The sequence below is a fragment of the Panicum virgatum genome, chromosome 5K (assembly GCF_016808335.1).
Source record: "Panicum virgatum strain AP13 chromosome 5K, P.virgatum_v5, whole genome shotgun sequence".
Classification (NCBI taxonomy): domain Eukaryota; kingdom Viridiplantae; phylum Streptophyta; class Magnoliopsida; order Poales; family Poaceae; genus Panicum; species Panicum virgatum.
Genome location: NC_053140.1, coordinates 51,388,421 through 51,403,092, shown reverse-complemented (window position 1 = coordinate 51,403,092; position 14,672 = coordinate 51,388,421). Strand labels below are relative to the sequence as shown.

General features: G+C 50.6%; 1 protein-coding gene across 2 annotated transcripts; it reads right to left on the bottom strand.

The window, feature by feature from the left end:
* Positions 1–9,851: 9,851 nt before the first annotated feature.
* On the bottom strand, positions 9,852–14,272 carry LOC120708343 (subtilisin-like protease SBT3.5). 2 transcript variants are annotated; one of them, XM_039993553.1, is made up of 10 exons: positions 13,548–14,272; positions 13,354–13,445; positions 13,064–13,161; positions 12,782–12,943; positions 12,031–12,653; positions 11,861–11,934; positions 11,499–11,750; positions 11,258–11,375; positions 10,685–10,856; positions 9,852–10,556 (listed from the first exon to the last, which is right to left on the bottom strand). In XM_039993553.1, exons 1-10 carry the CDS (start codon positions 13,650–13,652, stop codon positions 10,015–10,017), a joined length of 2,238 nt encoding a protein of 745 aa, XP_039849487.1. In that variant the 5' UTR covers positions 13,653–14,272; the 3' UTR covers positions 9,852–10,014. The 2 variants fall into 2 exon arrangements, with proteins under 2 accessions (XP_039849487.1, XP_039849488.1); XM_039993554.1 differs by having other exon boundaries at positions 13,511–13,988.
* Between the last annotated feature and the right edge of the window lie 400 nt (positions 14,273–14,672).

The window sequence follows — 14,672 nt, the reverse complement described above, 5'->3', positions numbered from 1 at the left end:
TTGTGGAGGGGCCTAAAGACAGCACTGCTGACTTCATCTCTGCGCAGGACAGTTGTATATCTGGGATATGTAACCAATAGCTTATCGAAAGGAAAATGACCGTGTGCAATGCCATTCTTTTCACCTTACCATTTTCTAAAATTTGCATTATTTCTGAAAATAGTTCGTGTGCTTCAATTGCCAGGCCTGGTAATCTTCGTGGACAAAGCTTCAGTTTGGATACTCAATGTTGAGGTGGCCTATATGGCCCAGGTGTTAAGGCCCATCTAGAGGTTCATGTACAGCTACTATATACCCACCCTTCTAGAGTTTGGAGAAATACACACTGAATTATTCATTTCTGCATGGTATCATTTGCCTAGGCTTCTCTCTCCTCTTCCCACCCTCCAGCCGCCGGCGCCGCCTCCCCTCTCCTCCTTCCCTCCCCTCTCCTCTGTTGCCGGAGGATCCGCCTCCAAAGCTCCCCGCGCGCCGCGTGCGTGGCCCCAGGGCTCTGTCGCCCGGCTGCCCACCTCCGCCGCCGCCGCGTTTGCCACCGCCGCGGGCAGTCCTCCTCCTCATCCGGCCCTTGCCGCCCCGCCCCCGGCTCCTGACGCCCAGCCCCCCCCCCCCCCCCCGCCGCCGCCGGCCCCTGGCGCGCCGGCTCCGTCCGCCCTGGCCCCGCTGGCCGTGGGCGCGGGCGTGGGGGGCGCGGGCGCGGGCGCGGATGCGGGTGGCGTGGGCACGGCCGATGCCGCCGTCGCTGCCGCCGCCGCTATGGGCGCGGGCGCGGGGGGCTGACGTCGCAGCCGCCACCGCCGCGAGCGCGATGGTGTGGGCGCGGCCGCCGTCCCTGCCGCTGCCATGTGCCCTGCTCCTTCTTGGCGTGGGCTTGGTATGCCCCTCGCGGGCGCGCCGTTCGCCACCGCCGCCTTCCGCGGGAAGGAGCCCCTCGTCGCCGAAGCTGCTACGGCCGGCGCTGCTCTCGCCGTAGCCCTCCTCGCCGCCAAGTCCGAGGCTGCAGCAGCCCAAGAGCGGGTCCGCGCGGCTGCCCTCGCTTGGGAGCGCGAGCGCTCCGCGGCCGACGCTCTCACTCGCCGGGTCGCCGAGGCAGAGCACTACTTCCGTGTCTCCTCCGGCCAGCAGCCGTCATCCTCTTCACCGAGCACGGCGCCTCTTCTTCCCACCAGGCTCCGCCCTCTGGTTCTAGACCCCGACTCGACCCGACCGATCCCATGGTCGCCCAGCTCCACCTTCAGGCTGCCGGAGTCCAGAACATCAAGGCCTTGGTCTCCGTCCTCCTCGTCCCCACGTCCTCCACCTACGGGCACTGGCGGGACCAGATCCTCCTCGCCCTCCGCCGCTACGCCCTCGACGACCATGTCCTCCTCGACACGCCAGTCGAGGCGAGGGACGTGGTGTGGTTGTGCCTCGACAGCGTCGTCATGTCCTGGATCTTTGGGACCATCTCCCTAGATCTACAGGACATCGTCAGGACTCACGGCGGCACCGCTCGACAGGCCTAGCTGGCGCTCGAGGAGCAGTTCCTCAGCAACGCCGAGTTCCGCGCCCTCCAGCTCGACGCCTCCTTCCGAACCTTTGAGCAGGGGGACCTCTCTGTTGGTGAGTTCTGCAGGAGGATGAAGGGCATGGCTAATGCTCTTCACGACCTCGGGTGTCCGGTGCCCGATCGGGCCTTGATGCTCAATGTCCTACGTAGTCTCAACAGCACCTATGACCACCTGCGGACATGGATCACCCGAGACCATTCCCCTCCATCCTGCAGGTTCGGGACGACCTCGTTCTTGAGGAGATCACCAGGGGTCCTGCGACCGGCTCATCCTCGTCCTCCTCCACCGCACTCGTGGCTGCTCCACCGGCTTCCTCCGCCTCGCCAGCCACCTCCCTCCTTGGTGCTCCTCCCACCGGGCAGACCGGGGGTGGGGGGGGAGGGGGGAGGGCGTGGTGGACGTTGTCAGCGGGGGGCACGTAGTGGTGGTGGTGCTGGTGGCACTGGTGGGGGTCGCCGGGGCACGCCGACTCCTGCTCCGGCTCCTGCTTATGCCCCTGCCCCTGGAGGTACGCCCTGGCCATCTTTCAGCAACCCATGGTCACGACGCATCTCGATGTGCTGTTTCAGAGTCAGGGGGGCCCTCGTCCTCAGCTCTAGCCGGCGGCAATGTTCACCGATGCTGCTCCCCTGTTAGCGCCGTCCTAGCCCCCGCCTGCTCAGCCCAGCCAGCAGTCGACTTGGCCTGGGGGGTGGGACCAGGCCGCGCTGGCGCAGTCCTTCAGTACCATGGGGCTGACGCCGCGAGTGGATCGCCGACTCGGGTGCCTCCTTCCACACCACCCCAGATGCCGGTATCCTCTCTTCTGTCCGACCCCCACATCCCTCTTGTCCTTTTTCCATCATGGTTGGCGATGGGTCTTGTCTTCCTGTCGCCACCGTGGGTTCTGCTCCTGGTTCTTTCCGTCTTCCCAATGTTCTTGTTGCTCCTCAGATGATTCATAATCTTCTTTCCATTCGCTAGTTTACTGATGACAATTCTTGTTCAATCGAATTTGACTCCTCTGGTCTTACCGTGAAGGATTCAGCTTCCCGACGTCCGCTCCTTCGATGTGACAGCTCGGGCCCCCCTTTACACCATTCGTCTTCCTGCTTTTGCTGCTCCGTATTCGACTTCTTCTTCGTCTGCTGCCTTTGCCGTGACGCCGTCTTCCACCACCTGGCACCGTCGGCTTGGTCACCCCGGCCGCGACATTTTGGGTCAGCTCAGTCGTAGTACCGATGTTTCTTATACTAGGGCTCCTGCTGAGCACCTCTGTCATGCGTGCCAGTTAGGTCGTCATGTTAGACTTTCTTTTTCTTCTTCTCCTTCGCATGCGACACATGCTTTTGATCTTGTTCACTGTGACCTGTGGACCTCTCCTGTACTCAGCATTTCTGGCTATAAATACTATCTGGTGGTAGTTGATGATTTCTCTCATTACTCTTGGACTTTTCCTTTGTGCGCCAAGTCTAAGACCTTTCCCACCCTCTTCCACTTCTTTGCCTGGGTGTCCACTCAGTTCGGCCTCACCATTAAGGCCGTCCAGTGTGACAACGGCCGTGAGTTCGACAACTCCACCTCCCGCTCTTTCTTCCTCTCTCGGGGTGTTCAGCCGCGTATGTCTTGTCCGTATATTTCTCCCCAGAATGGCAAGGCTGAGCGGATGATTCGCACGACGAACAACGTCATGCGCACCCTTCTGATCCAGGCCTCTCTGCCTCACCGCTTCTGGGTTGAGAGTCTCCACACCACCACCTACTTGCTTAACCGCCTTCCGTCCACTGCTTCCCCTTCTCCTACTCCATACCACGCTCTTTTTGGTACCCTTCCTCGCTACGACCACATTCGTGTCTTCGGGTGTGCATGTTATCCTAACATCTCCGCCACTGCTCCTCACAAGCTGGCTCCCCGCTCGACACAGTGTGTGTTTCTTGGTTACTCCCCTGACCACAAGGGGTACCGCTGCTTTGACCTCACCTCTCGTCGGGTCCTCATCTCCCGACATGTTGTGTTTGATGAGTCGGATTTCCTCCACTCCACCTCCTCTACACCTTCCCCTGACCCCGAGTTGGAGTCCCTGTTTTTGCCTGACCCGGTGGTTCAGCCACCTTTGTCTGTCTGTCCTTTCTCTGCTGGTTTTTTTGGTACACTGGCACCGCTTTCGGTGATCCCTGCTGCACCACACGCGGCTCCGGTGCCTGCTGTCGCGCCACGCGCGGCCCCAGGACCTTCTGTCGTGCCACGCGTGGCCCCGGTGTCTCCTGCTGCGCCACGTGTGGCCCCGGTGCCTCCTACGGCGCCTGCGCGCTACGCTCAGCCGGTGCAAGTGTACCGGCGTCGTTCCGTGCCAACACCAGCATCGAACCTGCGGCCTCCGACTCCGGCACCGGAGTCTCCACCGCCACCTACACCGGAGCCATCGCCGCAGCTGCCTCCGCCGACTCGCTCTCGAGTCGAGCCTGCTGTGTATCACCCGCTAGTCATCCATCGAGACCCTCGCCATATTCATACCATGGTAACTCGGCGGATGGCTTCTCAGCCCACGACTCTCTCCGCCACCGAGGGAGAGCTGCGGATCTCTCTGGTTCCCTCCTCTGTCCGCGACGCCCTGGCGGATCCTCACTGGTGTCGCGCGATGGAAGAGGAGTACACTGCTCTTCTTGCCAACCAGACATGGGACCTCGTGCCACGTCCGTCTAGTTGCAATGTGGTCACTGGCAAGTGGACTGGACGCATAAGCATCGGGCTGATGGCACACTGGATCGCTACAAGACTCGTTGGATTCTCCGGAGCTTCACTCAGCGGCTTGGTGTGAACTACGATGAGACCTTCAGTCCAGTGGTGAAGCCTGCTATTGTGCGCACGGTCCTCTCGCTCGCTCTCTCTCGCTCTTGGCCTGTGCACCAGCTGGATGTGAAGAATGCGTTTCTCCATGGCACTTTGTCAGAGACAGTCTAATGCAGTCAGCCAGCGGGATTTGTGGACTCCAGTCATCCGGACATGGTCTGCCGGCTCAACAAGTCTCTCTATGGTCTGAAGCAGGCTCCTGGGGCTTGATATTCTCAGTTTGCCATGTTCTTGCTGACATTGGGGTTCACCGAGGCCAAGTCTGACATTTCTCTGTTCATCTACCGCCATAGGGATGAAACTGTCTACCTGCTACTCTATGTTGATGACATTGTGCTCACAACCTATGTAACACCCCTCAATTAGGAGTGTTAAACGAAATTTGAAGATTCAAATTGGATCAAAAATATCAAGCCCACGTGTAGCTCTCTCTCCTCTCTCCTCCTTGTGCGTGGTCACCATGGCCAAATTGGCCACGACGCCGTCTGTGCGCACGCCGAGCGCCGCGCGTCCCTCGCCATACCGTGCTGCTCCCCGCCACTGTCACACGGATAAGGCTGAGAGTGAGCTCCTGCACTGCTCCTCTCCCTCGCACGCAAGCTCTCCCTCCCTCTGCTTAGCTCGCCACGGCCATAGGCTGCCATGGCCGTCGCCGACGCCGCACCGGCCATTTGCCGCAGCTCCGCTCCGATTCGGCGCGCCCCAAACCTTCTCGCCGCACTCCGCACCTACGCCGCCCCTCCCTGAGCCCGGCCGAGCCCTACCTCGGCCGGGAATCGGCCCCTGTACCGCCGGCCTCCATTAAACTTCGACGAAACTCAGGCTGCACGGTGATCCGTCCTTCCGGCCCTTCTCCCTCCAACCTAGGTATAAGAATCGACTCCCCTCGACTCACTGATGCTCGTGCTCGCCTCGTTCCACTGCGTTCACATCGTTTCCGCGCTCGTTCCCGAGCCATGCCGCGCGCGGCATGCTGCTGCACGCTGACGAGCCGCCTCTGGCCGTCCCAACCCGCACCGAGCACACCACGAGGTAGCTCGCGACCTCCTCTATCTCCTCCCCCACTTCCCTCTCGCTGCCGGAATCCGGCCGGCCAGCGCCGCCCTCCCCTGTTTTCTCTGACCAGGGGCCTCGTGCAAGAATAGAAACAATTCCAGGGGGTTTTCTACAAAGTCTGTGACTCATATGAATAGTGCTGCGAAGGGTTCTTTTGCAATAAATTGGCTAAAACTTTGGAAAATCATAGTAAATCATAGAAAAATCAGAAAAATACAAACTAAAATTTGTTGGATTTATTGTTCTAAGATCTATAACTCTCCTTATAGGTTGATCTTCAGTTTCTAAATAGGTTTTTCTCTAGTTAAATGTTAGTTTAAGTAGTTGCAAGCTTTGAAAATGTATAGTAAATAGTAGAAAAATGGTAAAAATGTAAAACCAATTGGATTAGTTTTGTTTTGGCATGTAGAACTTAGGAAAAATATTTAACCTGCTGTTTGTTTAATATTTCTATGAAGTATTGATTAGTCATGGTTAATGCATGTTTTAGCTTGTTTATTTAATATCTGCAGTTCTGGAAGTCCAAAAATTATGAAATTTATGCACTAGCTCACTCTGTGCATGCTTGGTTCATGGTAAAAGTTTCAAGTCCAGAAGGTATGTGCATGTTTGTAAATCTATTTTTGTTCAGTTTGTCTTGTTGAGGCTAAAATAAATGTTTTCTATTGTCAATAAATGTTGGTAGATTTTTGTTGCATGCTTTATCAAAACCTTGCCATGATGGTAAAATTTAGTTACAAGTTTAAGGCTGCAAGTCATGTCTCTGCTTTTGTTTAGTAGTTGCTAGCCATAGCTTTCCTGTTATAATGGTTGCTAGGTAATTCTTTTCTGCAGGTTTAATTTCAGTAACTCATGTTGATCTGGTATAAATTTTGTTAACTCTTTTAAAGACTAGAATGTGGATTACTTTTATATCACTTGGTTCCATGTATCTTGTTAGTTAAATAAATTCTTCTACTTGCTCTTGATTGCCTTATATCTTTGCCAGTCTTTTCTTAAATAAGTTTAGTGACACTTTTGTGGGAAACACTTCAGGCTAAATTTAAGTTGAATGACCTATCATATTGCAACGGTGACTTATTTCCTTTTTGAACTTGTTGTATTGTTCAGTAAATGGTTGCCAGTTCTGTCTTTCTTTTTAGTCGCATTGCATTGCATCATCAGTGCCCATGCAATTGTGGCCTTATGCTTGCCTTGTATGCCTTTTATTTAAATGCATCATGTGGTGTTTTTCTTAAGTTCATGCACTTGCATCGTTGCATCTCATCTAGGTACGCTAGCTGCGACGCGTGGAACTAAAGGATAAAGTTGGAGCCGAGCCAGAAGATGGTGTATTGTGGACGCATCTAGAAGATGGATAGATGGATCCCGATATGCATGACCAAAGGAAGCTGCTCGCCAAGCGAGTATCATCTAATCAACAATGACTTAGTGTTACTCTCAGGCAAGTCCCGGAACATAACATCTAATTTTAGTATTCAATGTTTACTATATAAATATTGTGCATTTACATTTCTAAGAGTTGATTGGAACCTTAGATGCATGATCACTAGGTTTCCTCCGTCGCTCTACTAGTGTGCAGGTCGTTAGTATTGCAATGCTTAATTAGGACTCGGTAGAAGTCGAGTGATTCCTGTCACTCGCGAGTTATAGGTCCTTGTTACTTCTGGCAAAGTACTTGAGAATGAATCAATGAGGAAAGAGAAATGGAGACCAGGCGGAGATGATTTTGGTTATGGATATGGAATGGATGGAAAGTAAGCCTCCGCCTGTGTCGATTGAGGACCGTACCATTGTTGGCAGTGTTGATAGAGTTTGAACAGTACTAATCACATGGCAGAAGTAGGAGGTAGTCGAAACCGGTAAGCTAATTACCTAATTTGCAACAATACTTTGAACTGCGACCTGCTACTTTGGGAATGGGATGATGGCGGGTGATGGAATGTATGTCGCCTTCGGGTTCTCTGGGAGTTCGCTGCGAGGGGCCCATTCACCCGGGTTTTGGCAGGCGTGGTTCAGACGTCGGGGTAATGATGAGAACAGTTGACATATGTGGTCCGGTGTGGCTGCATATATCGTGTGAGTTAGGTTCACCTTGCAAGGTTAAATCGGATCGATTCGCCGTCTCTCTCGGTTAAGAGAACCTTGGTCACTTTGTCACATCGTAGTAAAGGTTTGAGATAAGAATGGAAAGGTGAGCATATGAGATGTCTGTGGTTTTCTGAAAAGATAATGTGATCAACCATGCGTACTCTAGATGTTCAGTCAAATCTAGTTGGTACTTGATAAACTTAAATTGAGCTAAAATATTGAAAGTAAGGATCCAATTTTTTGAGTAGTTTTTCAGTAAATAAACTCCAGAGCCAGATATCTTGCATGTCTAGATAGTGGGCTAAATATACCCATAGTCGGGTAAGTCTTGCTGAGTATTAGTATACTTAGGGTTTGTTGTCACCCTGTTTTCAGGTAACTGCTGCTGGTTGAAGCTAACCAGAATTCACATCGGTGGGCTCGATGTGATGTCCTCACGTCATCGTAGTATCGTTGTTTTTCTAAACTATTTAATTTTCGCTGCATTTTCAACTCTGATATTTTATGTAAACTGGTTTGTAAAACTCCGTGTTGTAAATTAACTTTGAGAACTGTTGTCTGCTTGTAATCATCTGTGCTCGTCTTCGTGCGAGACTTCCAGTGTTTTTCGATCATTAACCCGACAGACGACCGGATTACACCGTTTTAAGTGTGTGGTAACTTGATTAACCATTAAGATAATAGTTAGCGCACTTAAATTGGTTTAATTTGGACGGTTCTGCTACAGCCTCCAGTCAGCAGTTGCTTCAGCGCACCATCTCCTCTCTGCAGCAGGAGTTTGCTATGAAGGATCTTGGTCAGCTCTATCACTTCCTGGGTGTCACTGTTGAGCCTCGCTCGTCTGGCCTTCTTCTTCACCAGCGGCAGTATGCTCTTGATATTCTGGAGCGGGCTGAGATGACTGATTGCAAGCCATGCTCCACTCCTGTCGACACTCAGGCGAAGCTGTCTGCTAATCTGGGTGATCCCGTGGCTGATCCTACTGCCTACTGGAATCTTGCCGGTGCCTTGTAGTACCTCATTTTCACCAGGCCGGACCTCACATATGCCGTTCAGCAGGTCTGACTTCATATGCATGATCCTCGGGAGTCACATCTTGCTGCGCTGAATCGTCTACTCTGCTACGTCCGTGGCACTGTTGACTTCGGCCTGGTTCTTCACCGCTCTCCCTCTGCTGAGCTGGTTGTCTACACCGATGCTGACTGGGCTGGCTGTCCGGACATTCGCCGCTCCACTTTCGGCTATGCCATCTTCTTGGGCGGCAACCTTGTCTCCTGGTCGTCCAAGCGTCAGCCGGTTGTCTCCCGCTCCAGTGCCGAGGCGGAGTACCGTGCTGTTGCTAACAGCGTGGCGGAGACGTTCTGGCTCCGACAGCTCTTGGCGGAGTTCCATAGCCCGCTCGCCAAAAGCACGCTTGTCTACTGCGACAACGTCAGCGCCGTGTATCTCTCCACCAACCCCGTTCAGCATCAACGGACGAAGCATGTGAAGATCGACTTGCACTTCGTTCGCGACAGGGTCGCTATCGGCGATGTTCGGGTCCTCCATGTCCCGACCACCTCCCAGTTTGCTGACATCTTCACCAAGAGTCTCCCCTCCTCGACTTTCTCGGAGTTTCGCTCCAGCGTAGCAGGTGGCTAGTTGTGGCTGCGGAGGGGGGGGTGTTTGCCCTGTGTGTGCTTTCTTTATTGTCCAGTCTTGAACTCCGCTGCACCTGTAGTTTAGACTGCGGGGGTGGGGGGGGGTGAGTGGCCCATATGGCCCAGGTGTTAAGGGCTATCTAGAGGCCCATGTACAGCTACTATATACCCATCTTTTTAGTGTTTGGAGGAATACACACTGAATTATTCCTTCCTACACTCAATAATTGACATAAACAGGCCTGGTAATCTTGATTTTGAGCTGCAGTTACTTATAATATGTGCTTAACTGTAAACATTTTACTACAACAGTCAAGGCTTGATTTGGTCATCATCACTTGCTGGTCGATGCATCCTTACTTTCTAGAGGGTAAGTGCTGCATGACTGAGGAATCCAAATGGAAGAGGTCAACTTTGTTAGTCCTGGCAAAGCCATTCAGCCGAACCCACTTTTCAGTAACCCAGTTTTTATACTTGGCAGGGTTAAATAGATATTGATCAAAGACAATTTTAGAGGGTTATTCATAAAACGCCATGTTTCATGGTGGTAAAGTGGATTTTTTCCCAAACTAATTTAAGATGTTTCAGAGAAAGTTCAATTTGCTCCATTTTAGCCCATGAGACAAAACTAGTTAGAATACAAATTACAAATGAGTCCATTACAGGCATGAGATGGACCTGGATCTAGGAAAAGCTGCATTTATTTAAGCCCATGATGGGAAGATTACAAGTCTATGACAGTTCACACAAAGAAAAAAAAAATACATGTAAAGCCATATGACAACTTGGCATCTCATTTTTCCCCATTTCTGTTGCTAAGAGTACTACGATTACAAACTTCACCCTTGCTATGCAACATCAGCATAAAAATCATGAATTGTCATTCGGACTGCAATCGGAATCCGCACGGTCTTTTGGTCATTGTGCCAAGAAAGGCTGCCAAATGTGTAGTCCCCTTGTAAACTCCACAGGGGCGATAGCTTCACCTTAAACGTGATAACTTTGTTTGCAGCATTGAACACAAGAGCAGCGGGCTCAACATCCATCTTGACTCCAGGTGGGCTCTTGATCTCAGCGTGGTAAATGGTGTTGACCTCGCCTACATTTGTGACTGTTCTTGATACGGTAATCGGATGCCTCAGATCTGGAATTGCAATGGATGGCAAATTTAGGTGATACCCAGGTAACATTGTTGCATTGCACTGTACGGATTTCATGAAGTTGCAGCTGAAGAACTTGTTGTAATCAGATGGATCAATGTCATAAATCAGGCCCGGGTCAGCTGCCTTATTAGGGTTTATGTGCCCTCCTCCGTAGTCAAATGGGTCGGCGATCTTCTGAGGCATTCCTTGTGCGAGTATCGGCATGCCACGCCCGTCGCTTACAGATGCTTCAAACATGCAGAAATGTGACACTAGGTTAGACAGAAAGCTGAGGTATGTTCAATTTTTTTTTTTTTGAGGTGCCTCAACATGAATTAGAGGTTGGTGTTCTGAATTCTGGTTAGAATATTTGTACCGGTGGTCATGATGGCTGATTTCAGGGCAGCTGGGGACCAATTTGGGTGCAGGGCCTTCAGCAGCGCCACAACGCCTGACACGTGTGGTGTTGCCATAGATGTCCCTGAGCCAATTACATACGCATCTTTTATGGCCCCTAATATGCTTGCACCTGGTGCTGCGATGTCAGGCTGTTCAGGAGGCAACAACAATGACATCATTATATTTCAAGAATTATGTACTGTTTTTACCATGTTTTAAAGTAAATACACAGAACTACAGTTCCTTTGGGTTCAGCTATTACAAAGCTGAACTTTTTTTTCATCTCATGAAACAAACAATTATTCTCAAAGAAAAAAAAGCTAACACAGAACTAAGTAGTGCCTTGTGAAAAAGTATTTGTAAAACTACACTTTTATAAGGTAGAACAGCCTAGACCCACAAGACGTACACAAAACTTGTTGGAAGTGCAGTTGTCCTATGAAATGTTGAAAAAGGGTGTTTTCTGCTGATTGTTTACCCAAAGGAAGTGGAGGTTTGCGATGCTTACTTTACTTTTGTTTTTTTTTCATTTTTGTGTATGTCTTGGTACCTTGATAACTTCAGGGTAGTTGATCGATGGACCTCTTGAGGAGAAAGCTGCCACTTTCGGGGCAACTGCCTCTTCACCTGTGACGGTGCGTGCTGGTGCGATCTTTGCAACAGGAGATCTGCTCAAAACAGTCAGAAAGACAAGCTTGACCTCGTTGCAAAAGAATCCAACAATGAACTTAGGGATTCTAGTTTGCAATGTTACTTGACCACTGAAGATCAAGAGGCGAAGGCATTTTTACCTCGCATCGCCCATATATAAGGTGATAAGGTTGGCAGTGTCCAAGTCCACAAGAACACATGCAATGCCCTTGCAATCAGCGGTGGCATCTACAAGGTTGGTGGTATACTGAGCAAAGATGATGCCAACGCCTCCGCCATTCAAGACGTTTCTCAATGCGAGCGGGAAAGGCTCAAGCAGTGACGCCAGGAGCGATGCACACAGCACAATTTTACCCCTCACGTCCGTGGCGTTCAGAGCACTCGAAGAGCATCTAATGACAGAAAACAGGGGAGAGGAGATCTGATTAGCTAGCTTCGAAAATGCCTGACGTGTACGCACAAGTTTACCACCAAAATTCAGATAAGTTTTTTTTTATCGTACAAGCCTCCGAACGCGAGAAGTTTGAAGCCTCTGCGTGGTGGGCTGCTGTCCTCTTCGTAGTACAAGGACTGTCCCTGCAAATACATGAGCAGAGAGGTTCCCAAGATCAGTGCACGCATGTGAATCATGGCCGGGTTCTTGCCCAAACTTGTGTTCCGTATATATCGTACCACGATCTGTTGCTTGTTTCCTAGCGTGATCACGGTCGGAAACGACCGGTCGATCTTGCTCGCGGCGACGGTGATGACCCAAGGAGCAGTGTTACTGACCACCTGCCGTGCAGGCCCAAGGTTCCCCGCGGCGTACACGACGGCGATACCCTTCTGCACGGCGTGCAGGGCGCCGAAGGAGTTCTCCTCCGCGACGAGGGACAGCGACAGGACGTCCACCCCGTCGTGGATGGCGTCGTCGATGGCCGCGAGCACGGTGGCCGTGGTGCCGGCCCGCCAGCCGCCGGAGCTCGGCCACACCGATTTATACACGGCGATGCGAGCGCGGGGCGCGCCGCCGCGCGCGACGCCTGCGGCGAGGCCGTGGAAGCTGACCGCCTCCACGGGCGAGCCCGCGGCGGTGGAGGCCGTGTGCGTGCCGTGGCCGTCCTTGTCGCGCGGCGAGAGGAAGTCCATCTTGAGGTTCTCCTCGTCCACTCCGGCGGTGTAGAACCGCGCGCCGACGATCTTGCGGCTGCAGTTGTCGCTGCCCCAGCCCTCTCCGACTTGGCATACGCCTTTCCACCGTGACGGCACCGGCCCGTACCCTTCGTCGCTAAAGCTCCTCGACTCCGGCCAGATACCTGCAGCCAAAACACTGTTCCGTTGGATTGGAGATACACAAGAAGTGGTGCGCCAGAATAAAACATGTTTCAGAGCCAAACCACTTCGTCCAATTAATTTCTTAAAGTGTAAGGATTGGGTACCGTACCGGTGTCAATGACCCCAATGATTATATCTTCTCCGTATCTGCTTCTATGGAGCAGCTCACTGGGCATTTGGTAGCTCAGACCAAGGCCAAGGAAGTCCCAGCTTCGAGTGGTTGTCGTCGTGTAGCTTTTGCTTCGTTCAACACTAATGACTTCTGGAAGCTCTGGAGAGTTAACAAGGCCACAAAGGCATGGTGGTTTTACTGTGATGAATTGATAATTCTAGAGTAGAGTACAGATGGAGGAATTTAATTTGTTTAAGGGAATGAAGTGAAAAACCTAACCTGCAAGCTCCTCAGCTTGGTCTTGAGTAAGCATTGCTGCAAATCCTGAGAAGCCATGCTTGTAGTTGTGGGCCATGGAGGCCAGAGAATCGTCCTTGCTGAAAGTAAGAAAGCAAACTAAACATATTTACCTAGTATACTCCACATTCCACTGACTTTAGAAAGCTATGGCGGCAGTGAAACCATGAACAGCATATCATTTACTCAAGGAACTTTCAGATAAAACAGTCAGCAAAAGCATGCAGGAGGAAATGGCCTAGTAATTATTGGCAGAAACAACCATGTAGTACCTTCCAAGAACAGTGGCGAGTATATCATGGTGTGAAGCAACAACATCGTCCGGGTGCTCATGTTTCACATCACCTAGGTATACAATATAAAGCTACAAGCATAACGGAAAGTTTAGAAGCCTCCTCCAGTTAAGCAAGACAACAAGTCATATCCTACCACTATCTGGTGACAAATTGTTGGCAGACTTGTTTACCCTTGGAGATCCTCCGTTTACGCCGGATAATAACGCGCAAAAGCATAAAAGTATCGCCCATGTTCTATGGCCACGCTGAGAGGAATAGAAACCCATTGCCCGCATGCTTTTGTTCTTGTTCTCTAAGTCGGTGACACTAGCTGGTATTTATAGAAGAGTAATACATGAGGGAAAAGGACTACTCACCAATTCACTTTTATCCGCTTAACACCCCCACCCCAAATAAATTTATACTCAATTTACTCCCAAGAGCTATTTCACTTGCATGGTCCAATCTGCCCTCTAATTAATGAGAGTTGTCCTTTTGTTTCTCCTTGTGCAGGTTGAGTTTTATAAATTCAAATTCGACCAAGTGAGTTCCATGCAGTTTTGTATCTCTAGGACCAATTCCATATTAAATACTCCTAACCTACAAAAATAACCACATAAAATTATTAGTGCATTTTTCTAACATAATGCCCTATATCTGGTCATAATATTTGAACTTAAAACTCAACCCGTTCATGAAGAAATAAATAGGTCAACTTTCAATAGGGGGTAAAAGTGAAATAGTTTGAGGGAGTAAATCAAGCTAAAATTTTGTTCATGGGGTTAGAAGGATAAAGTAGATTGGTGAAGGTAGTAAAATACATTTTTTTCTTTAAGATTATATTTTAAATGTCAACATAGGAAGAGTTCAAAAGGAACCCTGAACCCATGGACCTCGTCGTGCCTGCCTTTTATTTTCACATCCTCATAGATGATATCATTTTGAGGGCACTTGTAAAGCAGACGTACCCTATATAAGTCAATTTATTGTCATGTCATTTTACTTTTGCAACAAGATTTTTTTTACTGGATAAAATAGAACCTTGTCCATGTCAGTTTGTCTGGTACTGATAGATTAATATGACGGTCCCTCATAGACTAATATAACGACATCGTACTGATAGACTAATATAAAGTTTAGTTGTTATAGCGGGCGCAAGACAACTTGGCTTGCTGGCATGTGGCGGAGGCTGTGAGCGTGGGTGATGCAAAGAGATGATGTCAACCAACGGGCGTGGTTTTGGTGGTTGATGGTGATGGGAATGGTGGGGAACAGGGCAACACCGTTCATTATCCTGATGGTGAGATACAATATAC

Excerpts from the sequence above, each read along its gene's own strand:
- LOC120708343 (XM_039993553.1), bottom strand. The coding sequence starts at position 13,652 with ATGCGGGCAATGGGTTTCTATTCCTCTCAGCGTGGCCATAGAACATGG. Across the intron at positions 13,162-13,353 it reads CTCGCCACTGTTCTTGGAAG|CAAGGACGATTCTCTGGCCT; the intron begins GTACTACATGGT and ends TCTTACTTTCAG. Across the intron at positions 12,654-12,781 it reads CATTGGGGTCATTGACACCG|GTATCTGGCCGGAGTCGAGG; the intron begins GTACGGTACCCA and ends TTTTGGCTGCAG.